Source organism: Rattus norvegicus, chromosome 6 (genome assembly GCF_036323735.1).
Source record: "Rattus norvegicus strain BN/NHsdMcwi chromosome 6, GRCr8, whole genome shotgun sequence".
Classification (NCBI taxonomy): domain Eukaryota; kingdom Metazoa; phylum Chordata; class Mammalia; order Rodentia; family Muridae; genus Rattus; species Rattus norvegicus.
Window position 1 is genome coordinate 46,432,354 of NC_086024.1, and position 27,098 is coordinate 46,459,451.

General features: G+C 49.2%; 1 protein-coding gene and 1 non-coding gene across 8 annotated transcripts in view; both read left to right on the forward strand.

Annotated features, from left to right (window-relative positions):
• Nucleotides 1-27,098, forward strand: part of Asap2 (ArfGAP with SH3 domain, ankyrin repeat and PH domain 2) — a 163,065-nt gene that overhangs the window by 45,749 nt on the left and 90,218 nt on the right. For 6 of the 7 annotated variants that reach the window (XR_010052116.1, NM_001108704.2, XM_063262069.1 and 3 more), the window contains 1 exon segment: nt 11,991-12,063. Coding sequence is in view for 6 of the 7 variants with exons in the window: in NM_001108704.2 (NP_001102174.2) it covers nt 11,991-12,063 (73 nt within the window). In the remaining variant the exon portion in view is untranslated. 7 annotated transcript variants of the gene reach the window in all.
• LOC120093281 (U6 spliceosomal RNA) lies at nt 23,920-24,026 on the forward strand. The gene has a single exon (XR_005486390.1). It is a non-coding gene; the product is annotated as a U6 spliceosomal RNA (small nuclear RNA).

The following is a 27,098-nucleotide window of genomic DNA, read 5'->3' on the forward strand; positions in this document are numbered from 1 at the left end:
CTGGCTGTCCTGGAATTCACATTGTAGACCAGGCTGGCTGGCCTCAAACTCACAAAGATCCGACTGCCTCTGTTTCCCAAGTGCTGGAATTAAAGGCGTGTGTCGCCACTACTTGGAAATAAATCTTAATAGCAGGAGCTTCTGTACCTCTTGGGGGTCCCTAAACCCTGTCCACATCTTGTTTCCTTTGGCTTTTAAGGCCTCTGTGCTTGTGACCAGGCCAAGGTTGGAAATATGCCACCAGTGTGTGGCTCCCTTCTGCACTAGGATGGTCTCTTGAGTGTTTTAGCAATACCGACTCATCACCAGAAAGCATTTGAGGCCCAGCCGTGCAGCAGGCTCTGTTTTGAGCTGCTGGAAAGTTCCATTCTGTCTTTACCCAATAACTTCTTGTGGGGACCATGGAGGGACTTGGAATTGCCTTGGAGCTAAATGGGGCAGAATATGAGTCCACGGTTTATATCTAGGAATAGCCCCTCAGTGTCCACCTATACCCTTCCCCAGGGGGTCCTAATCATAAAACAAGGAAGGGCCTAGGCAGGCTCACCTCCCTTCTCTAACCAGCCACTGTCAGGTAGCCTTGCTGCTTTGCTGTGTTTTCAGGGATGGGGTGGGGTGGTCTTTCTCTTAATCAGGACGCTTCATCACTTTCCAGCAATTCCATTTCAAGCAGATGTTGCCGTCCTGTTTTAGGAATATGGTGAGTGTGATCAGGAGATTAAATAATTGCCATATGGAGATGTGGGAATGGAAGTGCCGGTGGCTCTCGCAGGAAGTCTGGGTCTAAAGATGACGAGGACAAGTTGCTTGGAGCAGGGAGGATGCCCTGGTGGTTTCCGTGCATCTCCGGTCCTTCCTCAGTCCGTCTTTCTCTTACAGTAATAACCGCACTGCATGGATTACAGAGCAACAAGATTAGGGCGTGGATATGGCAGACGTGGGGTGGAAGCTGCGGAGGGAGGCCAGGACAAGCCACTGTCAGTTACTGTGTGGTCCTTGGAGTTGGGCCCCTAGCTGTCTAGTTAAACTCTACATTCTCTGTGCTGGTTGTATTTCAGTGTTTCTTTGATGCTACCCGAGCACCTGAGGACTCATCGTCTGCTCCATTTAGATCTAGGCAGGCCCCTCCAGGGGTCCCAGAAGAAGGCATAGGGGAAGAACAGACCAGCCCCAGTGTGGGAGAAATGGGAGAGGGTACATGATCATTCTGCACTTTCAAAGGCATCTCTGAAAAAATGATTCCTGTGGCAGACAGCTTGGGGATGGAGAGGCAGCAGCCAGCCGTGATGTTCTCCTTAGCTTTCTTTACCCTCCATATTCTGGCCGTCCCTGCTTCTTCTACCATGGGGCAAAAGGGCCAAGAGGTCCTTGAGGATGGGAAACAGGAACTCAGGAATCAGTCCAAGAAATTGACCAAAGGTAGCAGTGATCTATAATCCTCTCCCTTGAAAAGTCCAGTAGTAGACGTCGTATTTCAAACACAGGCAAGTCTTGACCCATCCTAGTGCTGGGATCAAAGGCTTGCATGACCACTACCTGGCTGGTGGGGAAGGTTTAGAGGAGGAGGCATGGGGGGGGGTCTCAGAAAAAGGGTCACAGGCACAGCAGCAGAAGTGAGGTGGGGGCTGCCTGTTGCCTCCTGGCTCTGGCAGGGACACTCTTAGGAGACAGTGTAGGGATACAGCTCTGGGAACTAGCCTTGTCCTTCCCCAAATTGCTCTCCAAAGCCTTTGATCCGTTCAAAGCCAAATAAACAGCCTGGGGGTGAGTCTCTTAAAGTATTTGAGCCATTTTCTTCTGCTTTGAGCTGGGAAAACGAATGAGGATTTTGCAGGCTGACCTAGGGAATTGTCTAATATGATGGAGTTCAAGCGCTCAGTGTCAGTTGCTGTATGGTACTTGAAGTTAAGCCCCTGTCTTGTTAGAGTGTACACATCCTGCGGTAGTTATATTTCTGTGTGTTTCCCTGATGCTTACAGAGTACCTGAGTGGTGGTGTAGCTGCGTCATTCCCTTGAAAGGCTTTGATGAGGCTAGGGCTTAGAGGACGGTGTGTGTGTGTGTGTGTGTGGGTGTGTGTGTGGGGGTGTGGGGGGGCAGGGGTTGTGGGGAGGGTGGTGTGGGGGTTGTGGGGTGTGGGGGTGTGGGGGGGCAGGGGGTTGTGGGGTGGGGGGTGTGGGAGTTGTGGGGTGTGGGGGTGTGGGGATTGTGGGGGTGTGGGGGGTGTGGGGGGTGTGGGGGTGTGGGGTGTGGGGGTTGTGGGGGTGTGGGGGTGTGGGGGTGTGGGGGTTGTGGGGGTGTGGGGTGTGGCGGGTGTGGGGGGGCGGGGGTTGTGGGGTGTGGGGTGTGGGGGGTGTGGGTTGTGGGGTGTGGGTAGAGCATCATCGTTTCTGACCCTGACCTTGACACTGTGAGGACTGTACAGGGAGAGCTGATGAGGAAGCCCAGACTTGGCTGATCTCCTTGCACACGGAAGAGTTTGCTAGGAATCTTATATCATAGCCAAGGACTCCAACATAGAGTCTCTGACTTAGGGAAGCAGGGTTTTGTAGGTTCCTGGTGACCGTACTCCTCATACATTATTCATTTAACCCTAAATATTAAAGCTAAGAGGACAGGGCCTCCCTTCTACCAGGCTGGCTCAGGGCACCCCTTGTAACCTTTATGGGGATCCTGCAGGAAATGCCAGGAAATGTTCTGAAAACTTAAATAACGAATGAGAGGGGAAAAAAAGAAAAACCTTGCTGTTGGTTCTTAGAGGCAAGGCAATGGTCAGGAAGCTAGTGCAAGCTGGTCAGGAAGGTGTGTTATTATTTATCTGTTATTAATTTATTCCTTGACAGTTTCATATGTGCACATGGTATATCTCGATTGCTTTCATCTCCCATTCCTCCCTCCCACCCCCATCCCTTCTGAAACATCCACCTTCACGTCTTCACTGTGTCTTCTTTTTCCTCCTAGTTTCCCCATTTCCCGTCCCCTTCCCCACTCCCACCCCCTCCCACGTCGTCGTCGTCGTCGTCATCATCATCATCATCATCATCATCATCATCATCATCATCATCATCATCATCTACTAAGGCCACTCAGTGCTGCTGATGGAATCGTGACTGATCTGTTAGGCTTGATCTTGTGCATACAAATGGAACTGCACTGCGCAGGGCACAATGGCTGCGTCATATCCAGAAGGCAGTGTTTTACCAAATTCCTCCTCTTGATGCTCTTTGCACCCCCACTTCCGCTATGTCCCCGTGATTGAGAGGGATGTATCCCAATGATAAGGGCAGTCCTAGTGGAAAAGGTATGTCTCTAACGGCTACTTTAATCAGCATGGTTTAGCCTGTGCCCCTCTGAGAAGCGGCAGACACCAGGCCTTGCTATTCTCAGCCTAGGAAGCCAGTGAATGCTCTTCAGAGGCTGCAGGTTCCTGGAGAATTCACACTTGGGGGTCCACTGTCTCAGTAGTTTCGATAGTCAAGATGGAGAGACAAGTGTCTCTTTAGCACACCCTCAGTGCTGTGTGGTATATTCTCTTCTCCAAAGACACCCGGTACCGCCTTGTCCCACTGTTAGTTTATGTGTACTGCTTTAAATCTTCTGGTCACAGTTACACGGTGTTCCCTGAAAGAACACATAAAACACAAACCTGACAGCTTGTGGCCAACAGGAAGGCATCCATGGGACCTGGCATGCTGGGCAGGGTGACAGAGTAGTGGTTAGAGCCATGCCGTGTGCTATTTGTGAAGGTGTCCCCAGTCAGACACCACCACCTCAGGAAGCAAAGCCCTCCTAGTGTGGAAGACTCAGTGAAGGGCCAGGTATGAGATCACCTTCCGTTTATGTTACTGAAGTGACATTTATGTGGCTTGCTTGAGCCTCGTTTCCTCGGGAAATCAGTCTGGTCTAGGAAACCATTGTCTTCTGGGCCAGGGAAGATACAGACGCTGTCCTCAGCCACCAACCAACACCACCTTCCCAGCCTCTATGTCTGTCTCTGCAGCAGCACAGCCAAACGACCTGCTGTGCCGTTCTCTCTTGACTTTATCCATCCCCCATCCCTTCAGTAATGGCTGGGCATATTCTGGGATGATATCCTCTGGTCTGTGCATGGTTCTTCTCCTACCATGGCTCATCCCCTGCCTCAGCTCTGTACTCTGCTTGCAGTCAGAAAGGCACCAAGTCAGTGGCATAGACATCAGGACCTTGGACCCTCCAGGGTCTCCTGTGGCCTGCTGGCTCCTCCCCAGGAAGGACACCGTGCAGGCTATGCCAGCAGTCTCTGCATGGCATCTGTGCATTGCCTCGCGTGTGCTTTCCTTTTCTAGTCTCCTTAGGCACTTGTAGGCTTCTTGACTGTTTCGGTAATCACTGTGAAGCATGACAAAGCTTGGGTTCATGGGCATCTGTTTCCTTTTCTCTAAATAGTGACCGTGGCATAGTCTCGTTAGCAGCTGTGTGTGGCCCCCTCGGTCTCTGCAGGGGATAGTCTCCTAGGTAGTTGTTCTTGAAAGTTGATGAAACTGAAGCTGCTCCCCAGAGACCCACGATTCTTACCTGGGATGTACGAGACATCTGGGGACAGGTGTGTTCCCTCCCTTTACCCGTCCATTCCACATGGCCCCATCACCTTCAGTCACGGCACACTGCTGCTTAGCGCCTAACCGTTTCTGCACAGTTGATCTCTCGGGTGACGACAGCTTTGGCTTTTCCTCTTTTTCCAGTTCTAAAAGCGTTATTGAGAAGGTCTTTGCAGAACCAGCTTTCGGAGAAAGAGGGAAGTGGATTTCAGCCCTGGAATGGCAGGGTAAAGATGAGACGCTTCACTCCCTTCTCCCCGTTGTGTACCTTCTGCTGGGGTTTCCCCACCTTTCGCCTGACTTCTTGGTGTTGGTCAGTCTTTCCTGGCTGCCCTGGGCCTGCTGTGGTTTCATACTTCATAAGTCCCCAGCCCCGGTGGCCTCTGTGTCTACATCCAGAGAGCCCTGGGGTGAGGCTTCTACCCACGGCGGGTTAGCCCACCCTCCTCTGCAGCCCACAGAGCTGCTTTCACATGAATCATGTATTTATCCTTAAATAAACGAACGCAGAAGTACACCCTGGTAAATCGTCCAGAGAGTGCCAGAAATTTAGTCTCTTGGCACCATTTTCTACCTCTCCTCCGGAGCCACATGATGGCTTCCTGTACCTTCCAACCAAGGATTCTCCGTGTTTATTTTTACATGTGGGGATATGCAGCTTCGAGTATCGCTGCTTTCTCCGTTGTTTAATGAGTTCCTTCCATGTGTTGTTGTGGTCAGAGGTAAACAAATGCTCAATGGAAGGATGGTAGGAAAGGAGACAAAGTGTAGACTATCGACATCTTCTCCTTTGTCTCCGTCTAAACCTCAAACATAGCGAATGCACCCTGGCTAATGATTTGTTACTGTGTTGCATCTTTTCCCCTCCTTTCAGCTGCTGCTGTTGTTGTTGTTGTTGAGACAGTCGCACTCTCTAGCCCGTGCAAAAATTGCAGCAGTCCCTCTGCCTCAGCCTCCTGGGTAACTCAGGACTGAGTTACCAAACCTGGCATGTTTTTGGGGTGTGTGTGTGTGTGTGTGTGTGTGTGTGTGTGTGTGTGTGTGTGTGTGTGATTGTTTTGTGATAAAGCTGATTCATTCTTCTCTGCTTTCCTGTGATGAGATTTTTTTTTTAAAATAGTTATAATCTTATCTCCTGCAACACACTATTGTTTGCTTCTTGTGTGTGTTACTGTACACACAGGGGGAGGGCAGTTCTGCTGGGTGAGCTGTGTCAGGGTGCAGCCTGCCTTCCTACCGGTGCACAGTAAGTTGGTAAGGTGGTGACCTGTGATGGTGGCACCGTCCTCTGAAGGTGTGCTCACTGGCCAGGCTGCGGCAGGAACAGAGCCCTACTTGTAGGAACCATGACTAGGGCAAACGTGGAGCCGGGGTTTGCCCTTCGTGGCCTGTGCTGCCATGTCGTGTACTTGAATATTAGATTAAATCCTTCAGGAAGCTTGTGGTTTGCCAGCCATGGTGCAGTGACACAGGTAGCTTTGCCTTTTATTTGGGGTTTTTACAGCATAATACTGCGTGTGTTCTGTTTTTAGCGTTTTTGTCAAAATCGCTTGTATTCTGTGTCCACAAAGGCTGTTCTGTCATTGCTCTGGAGCTCTCTTTGGTACAAACCCATGGCGATTTGCCTGGGTTAACCCTCCAACACATTCGTGGGTTTGTCCAGTCTGGGGCTGCTTTGAAGAGTGTTATGTATATCCTCGTGTTTGACTTCTGTCATTAGGTAATAGCCACCTGCCCCCCTTCTGGCTTGCCTGGAGGTGCACACATTTCACGCAGCTGCCATTGGGCTTGGGCATGAATTTGATCTTAATTTTGAACGATACCCGCTCTTCTCCTGGCCTTGCTTAATCCCCAGAAGGAGGGTAGGCCCATTATTGCCCTGCCTCACAGCGAGCTCGCAGCTGCCATGCGGTCCTGTGCTTCCCCAGTGGCTTTCTGCAAATGTTTGCCGCGGTCCTTTATGCACCGTACGCACTTTGCTCAAAGTCAAGTGTGTGGTGAAACCTGGCTGCCATCGATGTTTGCGTGACTGTCCTGGCAGAGCTGCCCTTGGGCGTGTTTGGGTTTATTAGCTAGCTTTCAAAACTGGCATTCCCTCTCACGCTGGCCCTTTATAAATTGAGTGAGGAAAGGCGGCATGGGCCAAGAGGGGAGGACATAGGTGGTGCCAGCTCCAATAGAGATGTCTGTGGTCTATAGGCTTCCTATCCTTCAGACATTATCTTTGGGTTCTGGGAAGGAAGTTGGCCCCTTCCCTCTTATGCTGGCTCCATTTGAGATCCCAGAGTGCTGGACCAACTTGGTCCTGGACTGGTATGTTCCAGTGCGACAGGCTTGGGTGAGGCCATGGAAGGGTTGTGTGATGGTTTATATAGGCCTGGTCCAGGGAGTGGCACTATTAGGAGGTATGGCCTTGTTGGAGTAGGTGTGTTACTGTCGGGGTGGGTTTAAGACCCTCACTCTAGCTGCCTGGAAGTCAGTCTTCCCCTAGCAGGCTTCATATGAAGATGTCAAACCCTCAGCTCCTCCTGCACCAGGCCTGCTTGGATGCTGCCGTGCTCTTGCCTTGCCTGTAATAGAGTGAACCTCTGAGCCTGTAAGCCAGTCCCAATTAAATGTTGTCCTTCTAAGAGTTGCTTTGGTCATGGTGTTTGTTCACAGCACTAAGACCCTAACTAAGGTGGGATGCTTTGCATGGATCATACAAGTCAGAGGCAGCAAACTTCTCTTGTAAAGGGCCAGATGGTAATTAAATAAATTCCCACAAATATTTATAGTGAAATTCAAAACATACCTAATAGTCAAGGCCTGTGATTGAGGAAGGTGGGATCTGAGGGCTGGGGTGATGTTTCCCTCAGCAGAGTGAGTCAGAGTGGGCCTTCCCTTACCCATCACCACATCCACCTGACATGTCCACCCGTCAAAACCATTAGGTTGTGAGCAAACAAAGACCAGCTCCTTTGGCAGACTGTGGAGGCCACCCCTCCACTTAGCCTGCCAAGGTTGTGGGACCCAAGAGGAGTGGACTGACCTACCTTGCCTAGAAGGTAATGTATGATCGGGGTGCTGGTCCTAAGATATGGAACAAGGCTGCCCGGGTGGTTTCTCTGGCCCTGGGTCATGCCCTCAAGTGCACAGAGGGACCTTCAGAGGCAGAGGAGGAAGAGCCTAAGGACATTCTGGAACCATCAGGATGTCTATGTGGCTGAGCTCTCTGTGAAGATAGCTGTATGCAGAAACGAACTGTTAATGTTTTTCACTGTAATGGAATCCCTTGCAGCTTGTGGCTACTGTGTGGTGCAACCAGGTGTGAAAATGCAGTGAGCAGGGGTGTGAGGGTGGGGGTTTGCCATGACCCATACCCCACAGTCTCTGCTCCCTCTCCCCGTTCACCATCTCCAATTACCACTCCAACAGTTGTTTATTTTCCTTGGAAATATTTGAGACACATCCCTACAGTCTTATTTATGCAATAAATTTAATCTGTTAAGCTTGTTTTACAAACTAGAGGTCAGCTTGAGTCTAGTCCCTCCAAGTTTATAGAGTTTGGCCAGACACCAGCTGCCGGTCAGGCCAGCCCTCTTTTATGTCCTTATTGACTTTTACAGTTCTGTATGCTTGTAGTTGGCCCACGTCTTGGTGTAGGGTTGTCTCCTTTCCCCTTCCCGGTTTGAGTAGTTGTGGAAGAAGGGGTGGTGGGAGGCGAGTTACCATTAAAAGTCTGAGCCGTACCTTTGATTTCAGGAGACGGCCAAAAGCCGTGTTATTGCTCTCAGTTTAAGGTTTTGGCAAAGCTTTTTATAGACCATAGATACAAGACTTTTTGTCTTAATCATACTCCTTTCTCCTGACTGGCTTATTCTTGACGATCTATAAATACTCGCCGTGATGGAGGTGCGTTTTTAGACGGGAGGGAACCGCTTTTCCCTTGTGTGGGTTTTAACTGTAATTACCTCTGCCACCAAGTGCCAAACTCACCTTCAGTTCACTCTCTGCTGAGCAGGCAGGGGAAAGCAGCACTAGTGTTTGTTTAATCTACTCATTCTCGAGGCCGGAAACGGCTTCCCTTCAACAATAGGGGCCGAACTCAGATGGAGGCATAGCTTTGTGTGGCTTCTGTGCTGTCCTTGATAGGAGAGAGTCGTGCTCTCCACATCCCTGTGTGGGGCGTCATCTGAGTTCCAGCTAGTTGCAGAGTGCCCGCCCCTGGTACCTCAGTAGCTCACCACCTCCAGCCCCCACTTCTGAGCAGGGCTGAGCGACACTCCACAGTGTCGTGTGACCTGGGGTTGTCGGTGGGCAGAGCAATGAACTCTGCTGGAGAGAAGCAGGCCGGCTTGCTAACCCAGGAGTCTAACACACAGATGGAGCCTGATTGCTTCCCAAGCCAGTGTAGCAGCAGCCAATTCCTCCATCATTGACCTGGAATCACTCATTTCCTGCCTGCCTCTGGTGACCCTGAGTTACTCAGTGCACTCTCTCAGGGAGGCTCTCTCCGTGGCTTCCTTGGCGAGCTCTCTAGTGCGCAGTGGGATGTACATGCTGCGCGCGCACTAGCCCATGGCCTTAGAGAAGGTCCCTGGGGAAGGTAACAAGCAGTGAATGTAGTTTTATCAGTATTTCACAGAGCTCAGTGTGTTCAAGTGTTACTGGTGCTCAGTAGTGCACAGAAGCGGTCAGCGCTGGTGCCGGGGTAGTGTTCGAGGTTGGCAAAGCAGGTCACTGTACAAGGCGAGTCTTGGCTTTCTGCTCTTACCAAGTGTTTATCTTTTGCCGGATCCTTGTCTTGGTTCGCTCACCATTGCAACTCCACTAGCGGCTTTGGCATCAGGCGTGTACCTGGTGTCCAGGAAGTCTGAGCTGAAACCCTGAACAAGCACAGACACTGTGGGCCAACCAAAGATGGGTGGTTACCCCTTGCCATGGAGGGATATCGGGTGGCTTTGCTGGAGGACCTGTGGACCAGCCTGGGTTGCTGGGGGTCAAGAGGTAGGAGGATATTCCAGGGAATTAACGGTGCTGGGAGGTAGAAGAAAACAGTGAGTCAGGCGAGTGTCAACCAGTTCAGTTGGACAGGAGCTTGGGGGGATAACCAGAAGTGAAGAAGACGGTCCAGGGGCATGGATGGGTGGGCAAGGAAAGCTCAGAGCACAGGGAGAGTCTACTGCTTGTTTGAGTTGGGTATTACGAATGCTGGGAAGCTATGTTTTATCCCTTTACACCTCGCACTCAAAGCTTTTTGGCAAGTGTTGCTGAGTGACTTCCAGAGAGCTCAGCCGGGCTGCTGTGGGTATCCTCTGCTGTCTGTGAGGAGGTTGGGAAGAGGGTGGCCCTTCTTGTTTAAATTCAGGTCAGTTGATTTCTGGTCGATTGCAGAGACTGGCCAAGACAGATTCTTCAGCAGGAGTCGTGGACTGCATGTTTACTAGATCAATTGCACTTTGTAGCAAGGACCTGTCTGTCATATGGGAAGGGATCTCCCAGCTGTGACAGCACACTGATTCATGTCTGTATGTCAGGCTCTACTCCCCGACACATGGGCGTTGGCTCTTCAGGAACCAGTGTTTCTGATACAGCCTGATCAAACAGTGCTTGGACAGAGGGGAGGACTGGGGAGGACTGTTGTGAGGGACGGTTCAGTACAGCGTTTTGTGGGTTAGTTACTGTTTTCCCTTGAGATATAAAATGCCCTTGTATATTTCACTGTCCTGAGTGGATCAGAGATGACCACCCAGGAACGTTAAGAGTTCCCTTGGGGGTTAGGGGAATGGCTCAGTAGAGAGTTTGCTATACAAGCATGAGGCCCTCAGTTTTAAAACAACCCAGAGTCCACACCATAAAAGCCAGGCATAGCTATAATCCCAGAGCTAGAAGGTGGGGGCAGGTAGATCCTGGGAGTTAAATGTCTGAAACAGTTCTGTCCCCAAGGACATAGGGTGGAAAGTGAAGAAGGAGGAGGACATCAAGTGTCTTTTTCTGATTTCTACAAGTGAGGACCCCCCACCCCCACCCCTGCCCCCCAGCACACCATGATCCTATATAAAAGCCTGATGTAGCAGGCGCCTATGACCCAGCACTGAGGATGAGGCAGGAGAATATCTCTGGGACACATATACCACACTTAAAATCATTCCCTATACACAGAAAGCTGAGTCACTCATAAGAAATTTTGATGCGAGGCCAGCCTGTGCTATATAATATGGCAAGGCTGTCTTTAAACCAAACCTGGGATATTTAGCTGTGTGTGTTTGCCTAGGGCCGGGGTTTGATCTTGACATACCTAAGGGGTCACTCAGAGTACATCCTATGTGTTCAGGCAAACACATAGTAGTGTAATAAGACCCTCCCCCCTTTTACTACATCTGGTGCCCCTTGATCGCTGTTCCATTTATAATTGTCAACTTCAATCTCACCTGTCCTTCGCACCCCAGAAAATAGCCGTTGCAGCATCAGACTGAGGACTTACAGAGGCCAATGCTGGAAGCCCATTCCGTGTTTTTAGATGACGGGTCACGTTGGTGTTTAGTCACCACCATTACTGCTCACTTGGCCTCACTCTCACGTCCCCGGTGTGCTTAGTCCTCTGTTACAGCCACTTGATGTCCTTTGATCTACTGAGCTGTTTAACTGAGTTGTGGCAGAGTCTTGACAGTTTGAGCTGTCTCTGTGGTGGAAGCTTAGCTGAGAATAAATCCCCAAGTTTGACGAGTCACTGTACTCATTATTGGACACCTACTATGTGTAGATGTTGTAAGTGCCACTCACTGCTGCTCTGTGAGGGTGGCTCTGTAAATATTTGCTGAATATTAACCGTGTGAATGTTTGTTTAATCATTCAGCCTTGCAAAGTTGTTGCAGCTGGATTCTGGAAGAGAAATCTGAGGCTTGGAGAGAGGATTAGGAGCAAGCTTCCTAAACACAGCTAATAGCTTCACACATGCAAAGCACCAAGCTGCATTTGTGTGGGGCAGGTCTGGTTCTGTGACTTGGCTGCCTGCTCTTTGGAGCCTGCAGGTCAGGGCAGATCAGGGTACTCTTTGTGGGAAGGCACTTGGTATACTTGAGACTGCTCTTTCCAGGTGAGAGGGGCAGACGGGGCTTAGGGACGGCCTGGATGTGGTAGAGCCATCTGTCCAGCGTCACTTGCCTTGATGTAGTGTGCTGTGTCCAGCAGGTGATGTGGGCAGAGGCAGCTTGCATGCTTAAGGTGCTTGAGACACGGGAGTTGGTTTTCTGTAAACCGGTTTGAACTGCTGTTCTGTGCTCTTTGAAAGACTAAACTATGCAAAGACTCAACCCATAGAAGCAGCCCAGGGCTTTGCAGTAGGAACCCCAGAAGATTCTCACTGCTGCTGCCTGCAGTTACGGTCTGTATGTAAACATGTTATTAATTCACATATTCTCTGTTATTTTAGGCTTTGGACGTGGACCGGATGGTTCTCTACAAAATGAAGAAATCTGTGAAGGCAATCAATATCTCTGGGCTGGGTGAGTCCTCCCTGTTCCCCGGGGGGTGAAGGGTGGGGGTTGGGGGGAGGTGGGAGGGGTAGGTAGTGAAGTCCTGACTTTAATCACCAATTACCAGTGAGTGTTGAGCCTCCTGCACTGAGCACAGAGACACTGGGACACCTACTCCAGAAATTGGCTTTATTTACCTGTAGTCTGGTTCAGTCCTCTGTCCCCTGTCTGCCCTTGAGTGAGCCCACTCCCTCGGACTGGATGCTGCTTGCATTTAGTCTGTGCCATGAATCCCAGCAGACTTCTCTCTGTATTTCTCATCTCTCTCGTTATTTCCTAGTTTGGAATGACAATGAGTAAACACTCAAGCATAATCCACTACCTACCCAGGAATATTTGATTGACTTATAAATGCACTGAAGAAGAAAAAAATCACCTCGGAACTGGGGAGAGCTCAGTCGCTCGAATATTTACTGAGCACACCAGGTGAAGCCTGGGTTTGGTTCCCAGCACCTGTGGCATGTGTGCGTGACTCTAGCACAGGGAGCGGAAGCAGAAGGGTCAAAAGTTCAAGGGTATCCTCAGCTACATAGTAAGTTAGAGGCTAGCCAGGACTGCATGAGACCCCGTCTCAGAACAAAAGAGTCCCTGGAACTTTTTTGGCTTGAAGTCAGCAGGCTGTGCAGATGGTAGGAAGGCTGCCCCACACAAATACTGTTAATGATGGAAAATATTTCTGAGAAGTCACCAAATGTCTGTGTGGCCTCATTCAGAAGGAAGGTGTCAGCCTTCAGAAAGCAGAAATGGTGATAATGGTAGACGTTTAAAAGAGGCTGGTAGGTGTGGGGCAAGTGGGCACTGCTCAGTGCAAACACGTGGGTGGAGACGGCCCTTACCTGAGACGTGTGCAGTTAGTGTTGAGCATGAACCCAGGGCAGCCCCACAGTCATGCTCACACTGAGTCAGGCTAGGGAGGATAAAAACTTCTAGACTGTTCCACAGCCTGCTGACATCATCTTGTCTTCCTGGTCAATAACTCCTCCGACTAAAAGGAGACATCTCAAGGGAAGAGAGTCACAGTACAGACGCCTGGGGGCCTGAATGTCCCTCTAGACATAGGCACCCACACTCCTACACTTATCGGGCTGCTCTCCCGCAGGCTGGCTAGCCTGTTGCTCCAGGATCTACCTGTTGGGCTGTTCTCTGGAAGGGTAAAATGGAACCAGATGAGTGGATTCCACGGGGCTCAGGCCCAGATAGAGTGAACATATATGACATAGGGGATTTGTAAGATTGAGTCACGCATTATGGTCTGTGGAGTCCAACAATGGCTGTCAGCACACCAGAGAGGTTGTGGACCAGTTGATGCTCAATCCACCAGCCTGGATTCACGAGCAGCCTCCATCTGGAGCTGAAAGCCTAGAGAGTCCCAGGAGAGTTATTGGTCAGTCAGTCTGAGGAAGGAGGCCCAAGACGCTGGGTTCTGGTGTTGAAAGGCACTTACAGAGGGCACGGTAGACAGGCTAACACCAGTCGGCTTGTCCCTCAGATCTCCTTATGTCCAGGCCCCTGCCGGAAGGTACTGCCCACTCTTTGGGAGTCCTCTCTCTGTTTCTCTAGGAGCGTTCTTCCAGACTTGCCCAGAGGCGCGTCTCTTGGTTGATGTTGACTCCATAAGCGGTTGAGGCAGTAACCGCCTCAACGTTCTCTTGAAGACTTAGGAACTGATTTACAGAGGTTATACAAGACCTCCACAGTGAGGCCTTCCAAATGCTTCTGCAGAAACTTAGAGACAGCCCAGATAAGACATGTGTGAGGGACAGGAGGCTCAGTACAGCAAAGAACCCAAGTTTCACCCCGGTCCCAGTCAGAACTGGCAGGAACGAGGACAAGCTGATTCTTAAATACGGGTGGAGGGCTAGAAAGTGGTCTTCTGCCTCAGACCCTGTCCTGCAGAAGGCAAGGGGACAATGAACACTTCACGTGGCCCCTCAGCTTCCTGTGCATTGTGATAACCTGTACACAGACCACTCTAACTAACAACAGGAGGGGCCTGCAGACCGGGCTGTCCCCAGGGTGCTCCTTTCCTGTTGGCACAGTGGCTGTTCAGTCACAAAGCCATTGCCTGGCTGCCTCAGTATGTCTAGTACCTTGTTGCTTCTCAGGAGGCCAAGAACTCACTAAGGGGCGGGGTGCTCAACTGTTGACAAAACTCCAGATTTCACAAAGCACCTCAGGAGAATTTATTTTAATTTTTAAAATTTGGATTCACTTGGCTTTTTTGAGTTTATCGTTTGGAGTGTCTTGTATGCATCGTATAAAAGGGATACTGTATTTCGGCCAGATTGAAAAAAAGGTGATTTCGCCGTCACGCATGGAAAAGGCTTTATCAGAGATAAAAAGGAGATTGTCTTTTTGACGTGAGATAAATAGGAGTTGGTGTGGCTCGTATGCGGGCTGATGCACGTGTTCGTCAGCCTTGATTCACGCACACATCTCTTATTTGCCTTTCTCACCCACATCGCCGTGCGTGAACCGTAAACCTCGTTCTGTTACCTCTTCCTGGAAGCATTTTAGAAATAAAGACCAGAGGCACTGCTGTGTCTGCTTAAAATCCAGCAGAACTCCTCTTATTCGCACAGAAGTCAATGGCCGTGAGCTCCATCAGAACGTGGGAACCATGAAGGAGGCCTATAGAAGCCTCCTTCTGTAGAAGCAGTAGAATGGGGGTGGAGTAGACGGATTCTTACCAGAGTCACCCGACAGTTTCAGTGTTCAAGTAGGGGTTGTCGGGGGATGTTGCCTTGATCTCTTCCATGTTCAAGCAGTCCTGAAGCCATCCATAGCTGCCATATATCACCACATATCCCCTGGTCTTAGGCCACCCATCAGAGGTCCACTCCTCAAGCCCGTAAGCACATCTTTGATTGCCTCGCCATTTCCTGTCTTGCATGTTTGGGCCTCCCTCCATGCACACAGTCTGATCAAAATGCTGCTTCTCCTTGAGACCCCAGGAAGGAGCTTCGCTTGCTTGCAAGGGCCTCCCAGCTCTTGGGCACTGTGTCTAGGTCTGTGTTGTTTCTGAGCTTCTGTGCATCCAGCAAGCTGGCTTTGCACCTGACCTTGAGCGGGGGAATCGTTCGTCTTTGTTGTCTTGTACCCATCAATTCCATTATGCCAAGTTTGAGTTGTCATGAGACTGTGAGTGTGGTATTTTATTTTATTTTATTTTATTTTATTTTATTTTATTTTATTTTATTTTATTTTATTTTTGAGTCCGAGTACTGTCTTGGAGTCCTTATTTGAGAATAGGTGTCGTCTGCTTGGCAAGTCACCCGAGGAGACCATGATTTCTTTCCTTCAATGTTGCTGAGGTCGGTCCCAGCGACGTGACTTCCTTTGTAACTCATAGGTTGTGACTCATTCTTCAGAATACATTTATTAAGTGAGTCTAAGGATAGTTTGAGTTGTTTTAGAACTAGTCATAAGTAAGTCAGAACACGGAGTATGGGATTCAGCTGCTGGCCACCACGGCTGTCTAGTTGCATTAGAACTTGGACAGCTTCCGTTCCAAAGGCTGTTCCCAAAGAGGAGAATCCCAGCGATTGATTCTAGAGTTCAGCGTCCCAGGATGGCTACTTATCCAGTGAGAGTGGACCTTTTGCTTATGTTTGAAACAATAGTGAGAACAGTCGAGCATTTATGCCTGGCCTGTGCTATGTCTTTTCTGGTCTCACCCTCCTAAGTCTGTCCCGATTTGTCATGGACTGGCCCCATATGACCTCCCTCCTGGCCCCGGTTTGTCTACTGCCACTTGGCTCCGTCCATTGCTTCCCGAGACTGTGTGTCTCTCTCCACACTCCCTGGCTCTGTCACCTGGGTGTGACCTTCCCACCCCTACTGTGTTTTCAGGCTGAGACCTGAAGCAGGGTGAGCCGTTCTTTACTTCCTCTTGCTTCTGTAGCACGCTTCTGTCCGCCCAGCGGCTTCAGGGAGCACACGTTCCTCATTCAGATATGCAGGTGGGAAGTAAAGCGTGGGTCTCACTGCTAAGATCAAAGCATCTTCAAGGTCCCGTCCCCATTTCCGCTAGAGGCCAGCTGCACTCCTTGGCTCTCCGTCCCTTGTATCTTCAGAGCCAGCAAATGGCCACTGGAGTCTTCCCACAGGTCATGTCTGAGAGTGTGCCACTGGTTGTCACAACGTGGCGTTGTATATCCATGCCTCAAACAGCAGGTGCTTATTGCAGTTCTAGAAACAGGACCCCCCCCCCTTAGGTTGCCAAGGTCATAGCCCTGTAGCCCTGCCTGGCCTGGAACACACTATGCAGACGGGACTGGCTGAGAATTCACAGAGATGCATCTGCCTCTACCTCCGGTGTTCCACCATGCATGGCTGACAGTTGTTTTCTTGAGATACAGGAAGAAAGTCCTTTGCTCACAAGGGCATCAGTCCCATGAGGGCCTTGCCTTCAGAATTCATTTAAAGCTAACGATTTCCTAGAAGCTCCATCTCTCCATGTTAACACATTGAAGGTTTGGACTTCAGTCTTGAACTTGGGGATACAGTGGTTCAGTCCCACTACAGACACTGACTCTCCCGCCTCCTTCACATTTAAGTGCCTTACGCTTTCAGAATCACATGTATTAATTATTGTATGTGGGGTGGGGTGGGGGCTATGTGCATACATAGAGTGACTTTCACAGTTAGATTCCCTCTTCCTGCCACATGGGCCCTCCTAGCAACGGAATTCAGGCTGTCAGGCTTGGTGGCAAGTACCTTTACCCGCTGAGGACCCCGTCGTCTAGAACAACCACATCTCGAATTGGTTAGCAAGTTTAACTCCTCTACTCTTCTGCACATCAGGCAGCACACTGAACTCAGGGGTTCCAGGGGTTAATGGTGTGAGGGATGGGACATTCTTCCTCCCACATCAAGCCTCTGAGGTTCCCTTTAGATTCTTCTGGTGGGTCCCACATTAATGGGTCCCTGGTATCCAGGCACTGTTAACAGCTGCATATAGGTGCCCAATAAACCCCCAGTGCATTTTGCTTCCATTGCACTATCCTAGGATCCCCCTCCTCATGCAGAAGAGAAAGACCGGCCGATAATGGTAGATCCAAGCAGTGTCTGTTGCGGCAGACACCGGCTGTGAGGTTTGCTCTGTGAGGGTTTCTGTGGGTTTGTGTAGAAGGAACATGCCTGGATGATTTGGAGCAGGGATCAGCAAACCTGTTTTAAGCTGGTTTTTATTCTTTTATCTGATGTGTATACAAACACTTCAGGATCTCCTCTTAGCTCACAAAGCTTTGTTTGGTTGTTTTAATTTACCAATTCTTGCCTTAAAAGCAATATTTCTGAGGGCTCTAGGGCAACACTTCTCACTGTGGGCCGAAACCCCTTAGACAAACCTGTGGCTCCAAAAATACTTGCCTTATGATTCATTTATTTCATGTCTGTGAAATACACTATCGCTGTCTTCAGACACACCAGAAGAGGGCATCGGATCCCATTGCAGATGCCTGTGAGCCACCATATGGTTGCTGGGAATTGAACTCAGGACCTCCAGAAGAGCAGTCAGTGCTCTTAACCACTGAGTCATCTCTCCAGCCCCCTGCATTATGATTCATAACAGTAGCAAAATTACAGTTATGAAGTAGCCATGAAAACAGTTTTATGGTTGGGGACACTACAACTTGGGGAACTGTATTAAAAGGTCTGAGCATTAGGAAGGTTGAGAACCGCTGCTCCAGGGAGATCTGGTTAAAAACCACAGGCTAGACCCCCACCTGTGGAGTCCCTGGTTCAACTGGTCTATTTATAGCTTCAGTGTTTGCTAATTAAACAGTGCCCCGGGGTAGAACTGGTCTTAGATAAGTCCACCTTTGAAGTTGTCCTGGGTTGTAAAGGTATCTGCATCCCCCTCCCCCTTTATCTACTAAGCATTGACTTTCTTCTGTGATAGCAAGGGAGCGTGCTCTCTGTTGGGAATGCCTTTTGTGGAAAGTCTTATAAACAGGTTTTCGTGTTGCTGAGAAACCGGTTCTGTAATTTTTTCCCACTCAGTGGACTGCTACCCAAACTCTTAAAAAAAAAAATGAACAAACAAAAACGAACCCTACTTTATATTTAAAAAAAAACACACAAACAACTCTTATTTCTTAACATTTCTAAGCTCTGTCTCAGCATAAAGGTGTTTTCCTCCAAGCTAGGAGGTTGACGCTAATGTTTCCATCTGTGTTTGACACATCAGCGGGTGGGAAAATTCATCTCCATCAAAGAGGAAGCAGTGTGAGACTTTCATTTTCACTTCTAGACTCACTGAGAGGATGGAATGTTCTTAGGGAGAGCTAGAATCCTCCTCACCTGGAATCTGGAGACCCTGGGGGGAATTGTCACTTCCCCAAATAGGGAGGTACAGAGGAAGAAATGCTAATTTTAGCTGCAACTTCTACTGTCTTCCACCTACTGAAGAAAATTCATAGCCCCCCACCCCCACCCTGTGTGTGTGTGTGTGTCTGTGTGTATGTGTACATGTCTGTGTGTGTCTGTGTGTGTCTGTCTGTGCGTGTCTCTGTGTGTCTGTGTGTTACATGTCTGTGTATATGTGTCTGTGAGTGTGCATGTCTGTGTGTGTGTGTGTGTGTGTGTGTGCACGCACACAGTCTTACCCACACAAGCAAGGAGGTTAGAGGACAACTCATGGGAGTTTTCTTTTTCCACTACTTGGCTTGTTACAGGCATTTCAGTCTGCTGAGACACCTCACTGGCCCTATTTTTATTAACGAGAAGCATGTACTCTTAGCTTAGGGATCGAAGTTTCAGTGCATATTAAGAAGGACACCACATCTGGGTATGGTTTTCTAATTCGTACATGGAAGAATGAATCATAGTTGTCCTTAGAGGTGGGCGAGAATACTCGAAATCGGGGACCCTGCTCCATGGTTGTGGCATTGAAAATGGGCACACAGAGTTTTCAGAAATCTGTAGGCAGTGTGCATCACTGAAATCAAAGCCTCTACATGGAAGGATATACTTGCACGTTGCCTTGCTTATCATGCCAAAAAAAATCAACAGCATCTCCTGTGACAAAACCGGGATCAGCCGCTTGTGATGATGGGACTGTACAACAGGAAGGAGAACATTTATGAAATCCAGGGTACAAAATCCGTGCACACATTTCTGTTATTAGAAAGAGATAGCGCACCATCACATCATGAAACGGCATATACCACCGTCAAGATCCTTATAAGCTTGATGGTAGAATAGAAATGATACGGATGTCAGATGTCTGTGTATTTGCTGTAGATCCGCTTCCATAAATGTCATCCCTACAGCATCGCTGTGAGTTAGGCGCTGACCTTTCGCAGGCAGGGTAGCTGGCACACAGTTAGGGCGTGGCGAGGATGCACACCAGAGGAAAACATGCTACGTGCAGCTCCTCCCCGAGCCTGGCGATCTGTAGGCTGTTTTGGCTGGTCACTAGCTTAGTGTGAGGCTGTACATGCCACTTAAGCTAGAGGTGACTCTCAGATGCCCTCAGGGGAGTGTGAAGATTGTTGTCTTGTTGAGTTGTAAGATCCTTGGAGTCTTTGGGCCAGAGAAAGCTCATCTTACCAGAATGCGGAAGGACTTGGGACTTGCTCTTTTCAGAGGGGAGAGGCAACCTGTGAGACAGGGTTTCTTTGTGTAGCCCTGGTGGTCCTAGAACTCACTCTGTAGATGAGGCTAGCTTTAAACTCAGATATCCATCCACCTATGCCTCCCGAGTGCTGGATTAAAGGTGTGCCGGTGCCACACCCACCCGAGGGCTTGTTCCTGTCTAAGAGGTGGTTTTCCAAGAGCAGGTTTTGACTGAAGCTCGATGGAGAAGGTGACTGTGTGAGCGGATCCTTGGAAGGTTCTAGCAGCAGGTTGAAGAGGTGATGACAGGGGTTGAAGTCTGACAGTGTTCCCAGGTCCAGGCTCTGGCTGCCAGCTCACTCTCTGTGGTGATTAAGTACGATGACTGGAATGTACTGGGACACTTGCAGAGGGAATCTTGTCAGCAGTGATTGGCATGTTAATCACAGGAACATCAAGCCTGTAAGCGTTGGCCTGAGTCAGACTTGTGGGTATTGTTCTGATTGGAGGGACATTGAGACTCATCTGGGCCCTGGCTTCTTCCGTCCAGGCCTAAATGGGATGTGCGCATCCCCGGATTCTGTACATTAAAAGCCTCTAAAGCAGTAGCTCATGAGCCCCCTGGGAAGTCAGACAACCCTATCGTAGGGGTAGCAGCAAAACTAATTTTATGGTTGGGGGCGTCACCAAAGCATGAAGAATTGTATCAAGGGGTCACGGTCTTAGAAAGGTTGAGAACCATTGATCTAGAGAGACAGTGTAGAATAATCTTGCAAACTTTCTTGGTGCCTCTGAGAGCTGGAAGGTGAAGATTGATCGGCTGTGCAGACTGTCAACCTCCCAGGTGGACACTGTCACCTCGCACTGCTTACCTTAGCGTAATGCAGGACCACCCAGCAGAATCTGAACCTGTTCCCTCAGAGCTATCCAAGATGAAACGTTAGTTACCTGTTTGGTTGACTCAGATCGGCAGTGGCAGCCATCAAATGAGGCTTTGGACTCTGACTTTCAGGGACTATAACTGTCCCTCATCAAACTCTAGAAGTTGTCCGGGTTCCTTGCCTCAGGGGTTGGGGGTTGAATAGGAGGGCATCTTACCATCTCACCAAGTCACCGTTGTAAGTAATAGGGAATTATACGCCCAGGTCGATAAAATCAAATCAAAAGGGAAAAGGCCAAAGGCAGCTTGGGTGGAGAACACATGCTAGGCTGTGCTGTGCTGTGCTGTGCTGTGCTGTGCTGTGCTGTGCTGTGCTGTGCTGTGCTGTGCTGTGCTGTGCTGTGCTGTGCTGTGCTGATTTCATCATTTGGCCTCCTCAGAGGACTTCCTCTGGCAAAGAATGCAATTGGATGCAAATCTCGGCGTGTTTCTAATTGCCTGGAGTTACTTCCTTTCGAGGGGCACCTGGAAATTACATGTCTGAAGAGAGCCGTCTGCCGCACCCTTAACCTAGGCCTAGAGCAGAGTCGGACACAGGCAGCTCTAACCAGGGAGAGTCCCTGCATGAGTCAGGCAGCCCTGAGCTCATCTCCAGTTGCATCCTGTCCTGGGGTCTCAGGAAACTGCCAGGGACCTTTGTGGCTTCCAGGGCTGGAGGTTTTCCTCATTTCCAGTGTTGTTTCTGCCTCGTACATTCGCTGTCACCGTGGGTTGTTTTAACATGTTTGTACTGGCAGATCCCAGCGTTATTCATTGTGTTGTATCTAAGTCTGCCTCACCTCCAGTTTCTTCTTCTACTTCTCCTCCTCCTCCTCCTCCTCCTTCTTCCATTTTTTAAAATTGAGATGTGGATCTCATTTTATAGCCCTGGTTTGCCTGGTATTCACTATGTAGCTGAGGCTGGCCTTCCAGCGATTCTTCTGCTTGACCCCCTCCATTGCTGGAATGTAGGTGTGCACCTCGTGTGTGTGTGTGTGTGTGTGTGTGTGTGTGTGTGTGTGTGTGTGTGTGTATGATCAGTGCGTGTGTGGAAGCCAGCACTTTATTGCCTTGAGACAAGTCTCTCACTAAAGCTGAAGCTTGCCCTTTTGGGCTAGGCAGGCCAGCCAACAAGTTTCTGGGGCCGGGGATCCACCATTTCTGTCTCCCAGTTGTGGGACCGAATTGCTTACATGACCATGCCTGGCTTTTTACACAGGTGCTGGGGGTATGAGCCTAGGTCCTTGTGCCTGCAGGGCAATCGCTCTTAACACACTGAGCCTTCTCTCTAGGCCCTACACACACACACACACACACACACACACACACACACACACACACACACCCCAACCCCTCATCCATCTCCTTAATACAGATTTTATGACCCTTTAAATTACCTTCCAGTTCTTTCTATTACCGAGGGGAAGCACTTCATTATCTTGTCCCAGGGGGCCCTCCATTGGCTGCTGCCTCTGCCCAGGGTCTGCATGTACCAAGCTCATGACTCTCCGAGAGCATTTCTGTCTGAGAGAGGCTTGCTTCTCAAGGCCAAGGCCTATTATAGGAATCTTTATTCATTTGCATCATAGGCTGCCCACATGACTGGGTTTTATTCCCTTAGATGACGGGCACTTAGGAAATACAGAATGAGAACACACACACACACACACACACACACACACACACACACACACACACGAGAGCTGATGTTTTCAGTACCCACAGCCTGTGTTCTAAAGGGTCGGAAACCAGCAACATGATGAACAGGCAGCTCTGTCGGCACTGCATCCTCCTCTTGACGTCAGTGTGTGGTGGCCAGTAGGAGTTTGGAAGAAGCAGTTGGGAGTTGTGTTACTCACAGTGCCTCTGAGCTGTCCCTGACAGTACAGGATCATTAAAAGACAGGAGCAGAGGGCCATGCAAATCACAGGTAGTGGTCAGCTCATGTCTTGGCCTGTGTTGACCACAGCCTGACTTAGTACATGACATCAGACCAGGGTGGTATATGTTGGGACCAGTGCCATTCAGGGGACTCTTGAAATGGGAAGACCTACAGGTGTTTGAGAAAGCTCCAGGTTGGGAAGGAGTGTCCCCTGAAATCAGTCTTGCCAGAGATGACTACCTTCTTGCTCGTGCTGTCTCTTCCAGGGAGAGTTTTGAGAGAGAGTAACAGACTACAGTGATTTTACCTTTTTTCTTTTTTTTTTCTTTTCTTTCTTTCTCCCTCCCTTCCTCCTTCTCTCTATGCATCCCTTCCTCCCTCTTTCTTTTTTTCTTTCTTTCTGTCTGATTTTTGAGACAGAGTTTCTCTCTGTAGCCCTGGGTGACCTGGAGTTCACTATGTAGAGCAGGCTGGCCCTGAACTCACAGAGATCATCTTGCCTCTCTCTGCCTCCCAAGTGCTGTGATTAAAGACTTATGCCACTGTACACAAGTGGAAAGACTATAGCGAGTTTTAAAAATCCTTTAATGTTTATGGGTGTTTGCCTGAATGTATGTCTGTGCACCAGGTGTGTACGATGCCTACCAAAACCAGAAGAGGGTAACAGATCGCCCGAAACTGGAGTTAACAGACCTTTGTGAGCCTCCAATGTGGGTGCTAGGGTATGAACCCAGATCCACTGGAAAAACACCCTGGGCTCTTAACCACCGAGCCATCTCTCCAGTGGCAACTACAGTCACACAGGCATGGAGAGCTAAAGTAATGGAGCTAAGTCAGCCAATGGTAGCTTCTTTATGTTGTTTTCTTACTATGAGGATGCCTAAGTTTGGCTTAGGAAATCTGGTTGTGAGTGAAGACATCTTTCCTGGTGTGCAAGAACAGAAGGGGCTTGGTGGGTGCTTACCACGAGCCACCCTGGACTGGCACCACGAACGGTTGGTTCGTTTCCTCAGCTATAAGATAGCATAAAGGAATATTCCAGAAAGTGTGGGGTCCGCTGCCTGGTGCGTAAAGGCAACAGTGTGTTGAGTGCTTGTTATTTTTAACCTTAGTCATGCATTTTGATGCATTTTCCTTCAGCCTCCATCCTGTTATCTTATAATTTATGAAGATGGAGACTGAATGTCTAATTTTATATTCTTCCTTTTTCAAGCCGAGTCTCCTCCATTCCATGAGATGATTTAACAAGCTGCCCCTGGTGTTAGAGAAATGACCGCAGTCGTTGAGAGTGCACACTGTTCTTGCAGAAGACTTGAGTGGGTTTCTAGTACCTGCAACTAGGCCAGCTGCAAGTACCTGCTACGGGGAATCCAACGCTCTCTTCTTGCCTCCATGAGAACACACACACACACACACACACACACACACACACACACACACACACACACAATTAAATCTTTAAGTGCTCGCTTCGGCAGCACGTATACTAAAATTGGAACGATACAGAGAAGATTAGCATGACCCCTGCACAAGGATGACACGCAAGTTTGTGAAGCGTTCCATATTTTTAGGGAAATGCAAATCAAAGCAACCCTGAGATTTCACCTCACACCAGTGAGAATGGCTAAGATCAAAAACTCAGGTGACAGCAAATGATGGCGAGGATGTGGAGAAAGAGGAACACTCCTCCATTGTTGGTGGGATTGCAGACTGGTAAAACCATTCTGGAAATCAGTCTGGAGGTTCCTCAGAAAATTGGACATTGAACTGCCTGAGGACCCAGCTATATCTCTCTTGGGCATATACCCAAAAGATGCCTCAACATATAAAAGAGACACGTGCTCCACTATGTTCATCGCAGCCTTATTTATAATAGCCAGAAGCTGGAAAGAACCCAGATGCCCTTCAACAGAGGAATGGATACAGAAAATGTGGTACATCTACACAATGGAATATTACTCAGCTATCAAAAACAATGACTTTATGAAATTCATAGGCAAATGGATGGAACTGGAAAATATCATCCTGTGTGAGGTAACCCAATCACAGAAAGACATACATGGTATGCACTCATTGATAAGTGGCTATTAGCCCAAATGCTTGAATTACCCGAGATGCATAGAACACATGAAACTCAAGACGGATGATCAAAATGCGAATGCTTCACTCCTTCTTTAAAAGAGGAACAAGAATACCCTTGGCAGGGAATAGGGAGGCAAAGTTTAGAACAGAGACTGAAGGAACACCCATTCAGAGCCTGCCCCACATGTGGCCCATACATATACAGCCACCAAACTAGATAAGATGGATGAAGCAAAGAAGTGCAGACCGACAGAAACCAGTTGTAGATCTCTCCTGAGAGACACACCCAGAATATAGCAAATACATAGGCGAATGCCAGCAGCAAACCACTAAACTGAGAACAGGACCCCCGTTGAAGGAATCAGAGAAAGGACTGGAAGAGCTTGAAGGGGCTCGAGACCCCATATGAACAACAATGCCAAGCAACCAGAGCTTCCAGGGACTAAGCCACTACCTAAAGACTATACATGGACTGACCCTGGACTCTGACCTCATAGGTAGCAGTGAATATCCTAGTAAGAGCACCAGTGGAAGGGGAAGCCCTTGGTCCTGCCAAGACTGAACCCCCAGTGAACGTGATTGTTGGGGGGAGGGTGGTAATGGGAGGAGGATGGGGAAGGGAAGCCCAAATAGAAGGGGAGGGGGAGGGGCTAGGGGGATGTTGGCCCGGAAACCGGGAAGGGGAATAACAATCGAAATGTAAATAAGAAATACTCAAGTTAATAAAATTAAAAATAAATAAATCTTTAAAAGCCAACCTCATGTGCTGTTTTGTAAGCATGCTCACCCTCCTCCAGCTGAGCCTTGTTGGCACTGTGTACAGTTCCTGTTTCCAGTCTGTAAATCGTCTTGTATACAATGCTGTACTGACCTTGGCTTTTCTCTTCACACCAGCAGTTCTCAACCCCAGAAAACACGTATGTCTCATGGTCCTGGGGAACCCCAACTATCTTACTGTCATTGCTATCTTATAAATGTAATTTTACTCCCGAGTGGTATTGCAGTTCCTAAGACCATCGGAAATGTGCATTTTCTCACGGTCGAGACCCACGGGTTAAGAACCGATGCTTTGGATAGATTCCCGGAAGTGGAGGTCTCAAATGGCATGAACATTTTAAAGACTTTATTACAGACCACCAAGCTGTCTGCCAGAAGATTACTTTCAGTGTTTCATCTGGGCTTGACCCTAAAAATGAATTCTAAAGCCAGCTCTCCCCTGGGACAGGAAATGACCCTGCGAGGGGGCGAGATCATCCCTTCCTTTAGAAATTGTGGGCTTCAGGTGAGTTCTGAAACCAGACAACCTGTAGAGCCCTAGCTGTGGTCACCTTTGGAGTATCTTTATGTGAACATGTGATGCACATTTGAATATTAATCATTTCATCTGGGGAGTGGCTCTTGGTGCTGCTGTCATGGAGAGTGAATGTCTCCTGACTGTTCCCTTCACTAGCTGTCTAGGTAGCTCAAACGTGTCACCTCAGTGGATGCTTCTCAGCCAGAATCCAGGTGACTATGGTCTTGTATGGAGCAGGGGCTTGCAGTAGCCCTCGGGGTGACGTGGGAGTTTGTGCCAGACTGGTGCGGGAACAGGAACTGCCCACCTGGTTCTCTTCCTCATCGATGAGTTGTTGCCTTGACTGGAAGGGTGTGGCCTTTGTTTTAGCCTAGAGCCGAAGGGAGGGTTGTGAGTAGAGCAAATGCACCAACGGTCCCTGGTGTGGAGGAAGAACGCTGGGCTGAGAGTCTGGATGCCAGAGGTCTCCCCCAGCTCCACAGACTCGTTGTGTAACTTGATGCAGTTGCTGTCTTCCCCGTGCCTGGCTTGCTATCTGTAAAGAGAGGGCTAGGGCAGGCCTTCCCTCAGCACATTTAGAACAGGACAGGGTAAAGGATAAGGATGCACAGGAAGGTTGTCCTGGCCGGCTTTGGTTTCGGAGTTGAGAGCTGGATGCAGGCAGGAACTTTGAAAGAGATGTTAACAGCCATTGGATGCACAGGACTCTCCAGGGCTCACAGAGCTTCTTGCCTTCTTGTTTTCCCTTGGATCATCTATCCAAATGTTTCCTTGGTGCCTGGCATGGAGCAGTGATCAGCGAGGACACTGATGTCTCTTTCCCTGGGCATTTATGCCTGCTCCTATGAACGTCCTTGTCCCTGGTCTCAATCTAATGCACTGCTGTGCTTCTGCAGCTGGGCTGAAAGTAGTGAATGAGATAACGGAGGATGGAGACGGTTATGACCGCATTGGCAGCTGGAGGTTGATTGGCTGTGGCAAGCCAGCCCTACTGCCATGTGCTGTTGCTATGTGCTGGTGGCCCGCACCCTTCGTGCTTTGTGCCCCTTTGACATGCAGCTTTATGCATATGTGTCTCATTAAAGAGCAGCAAGGAGGCTGGAGAGATGGCTCAGAGGTTAAGAGCACCGACTGCTCTTCCAGAGGTCCTGAGTTCAATTCCCAGCAACCATATGGTGGCTCACAACCATCTGTGATGGGATCTGAGACCCTCTTCTGGTGTGTCTACTATAGTGTACTTACATATAATAAATGAATAAATCTTT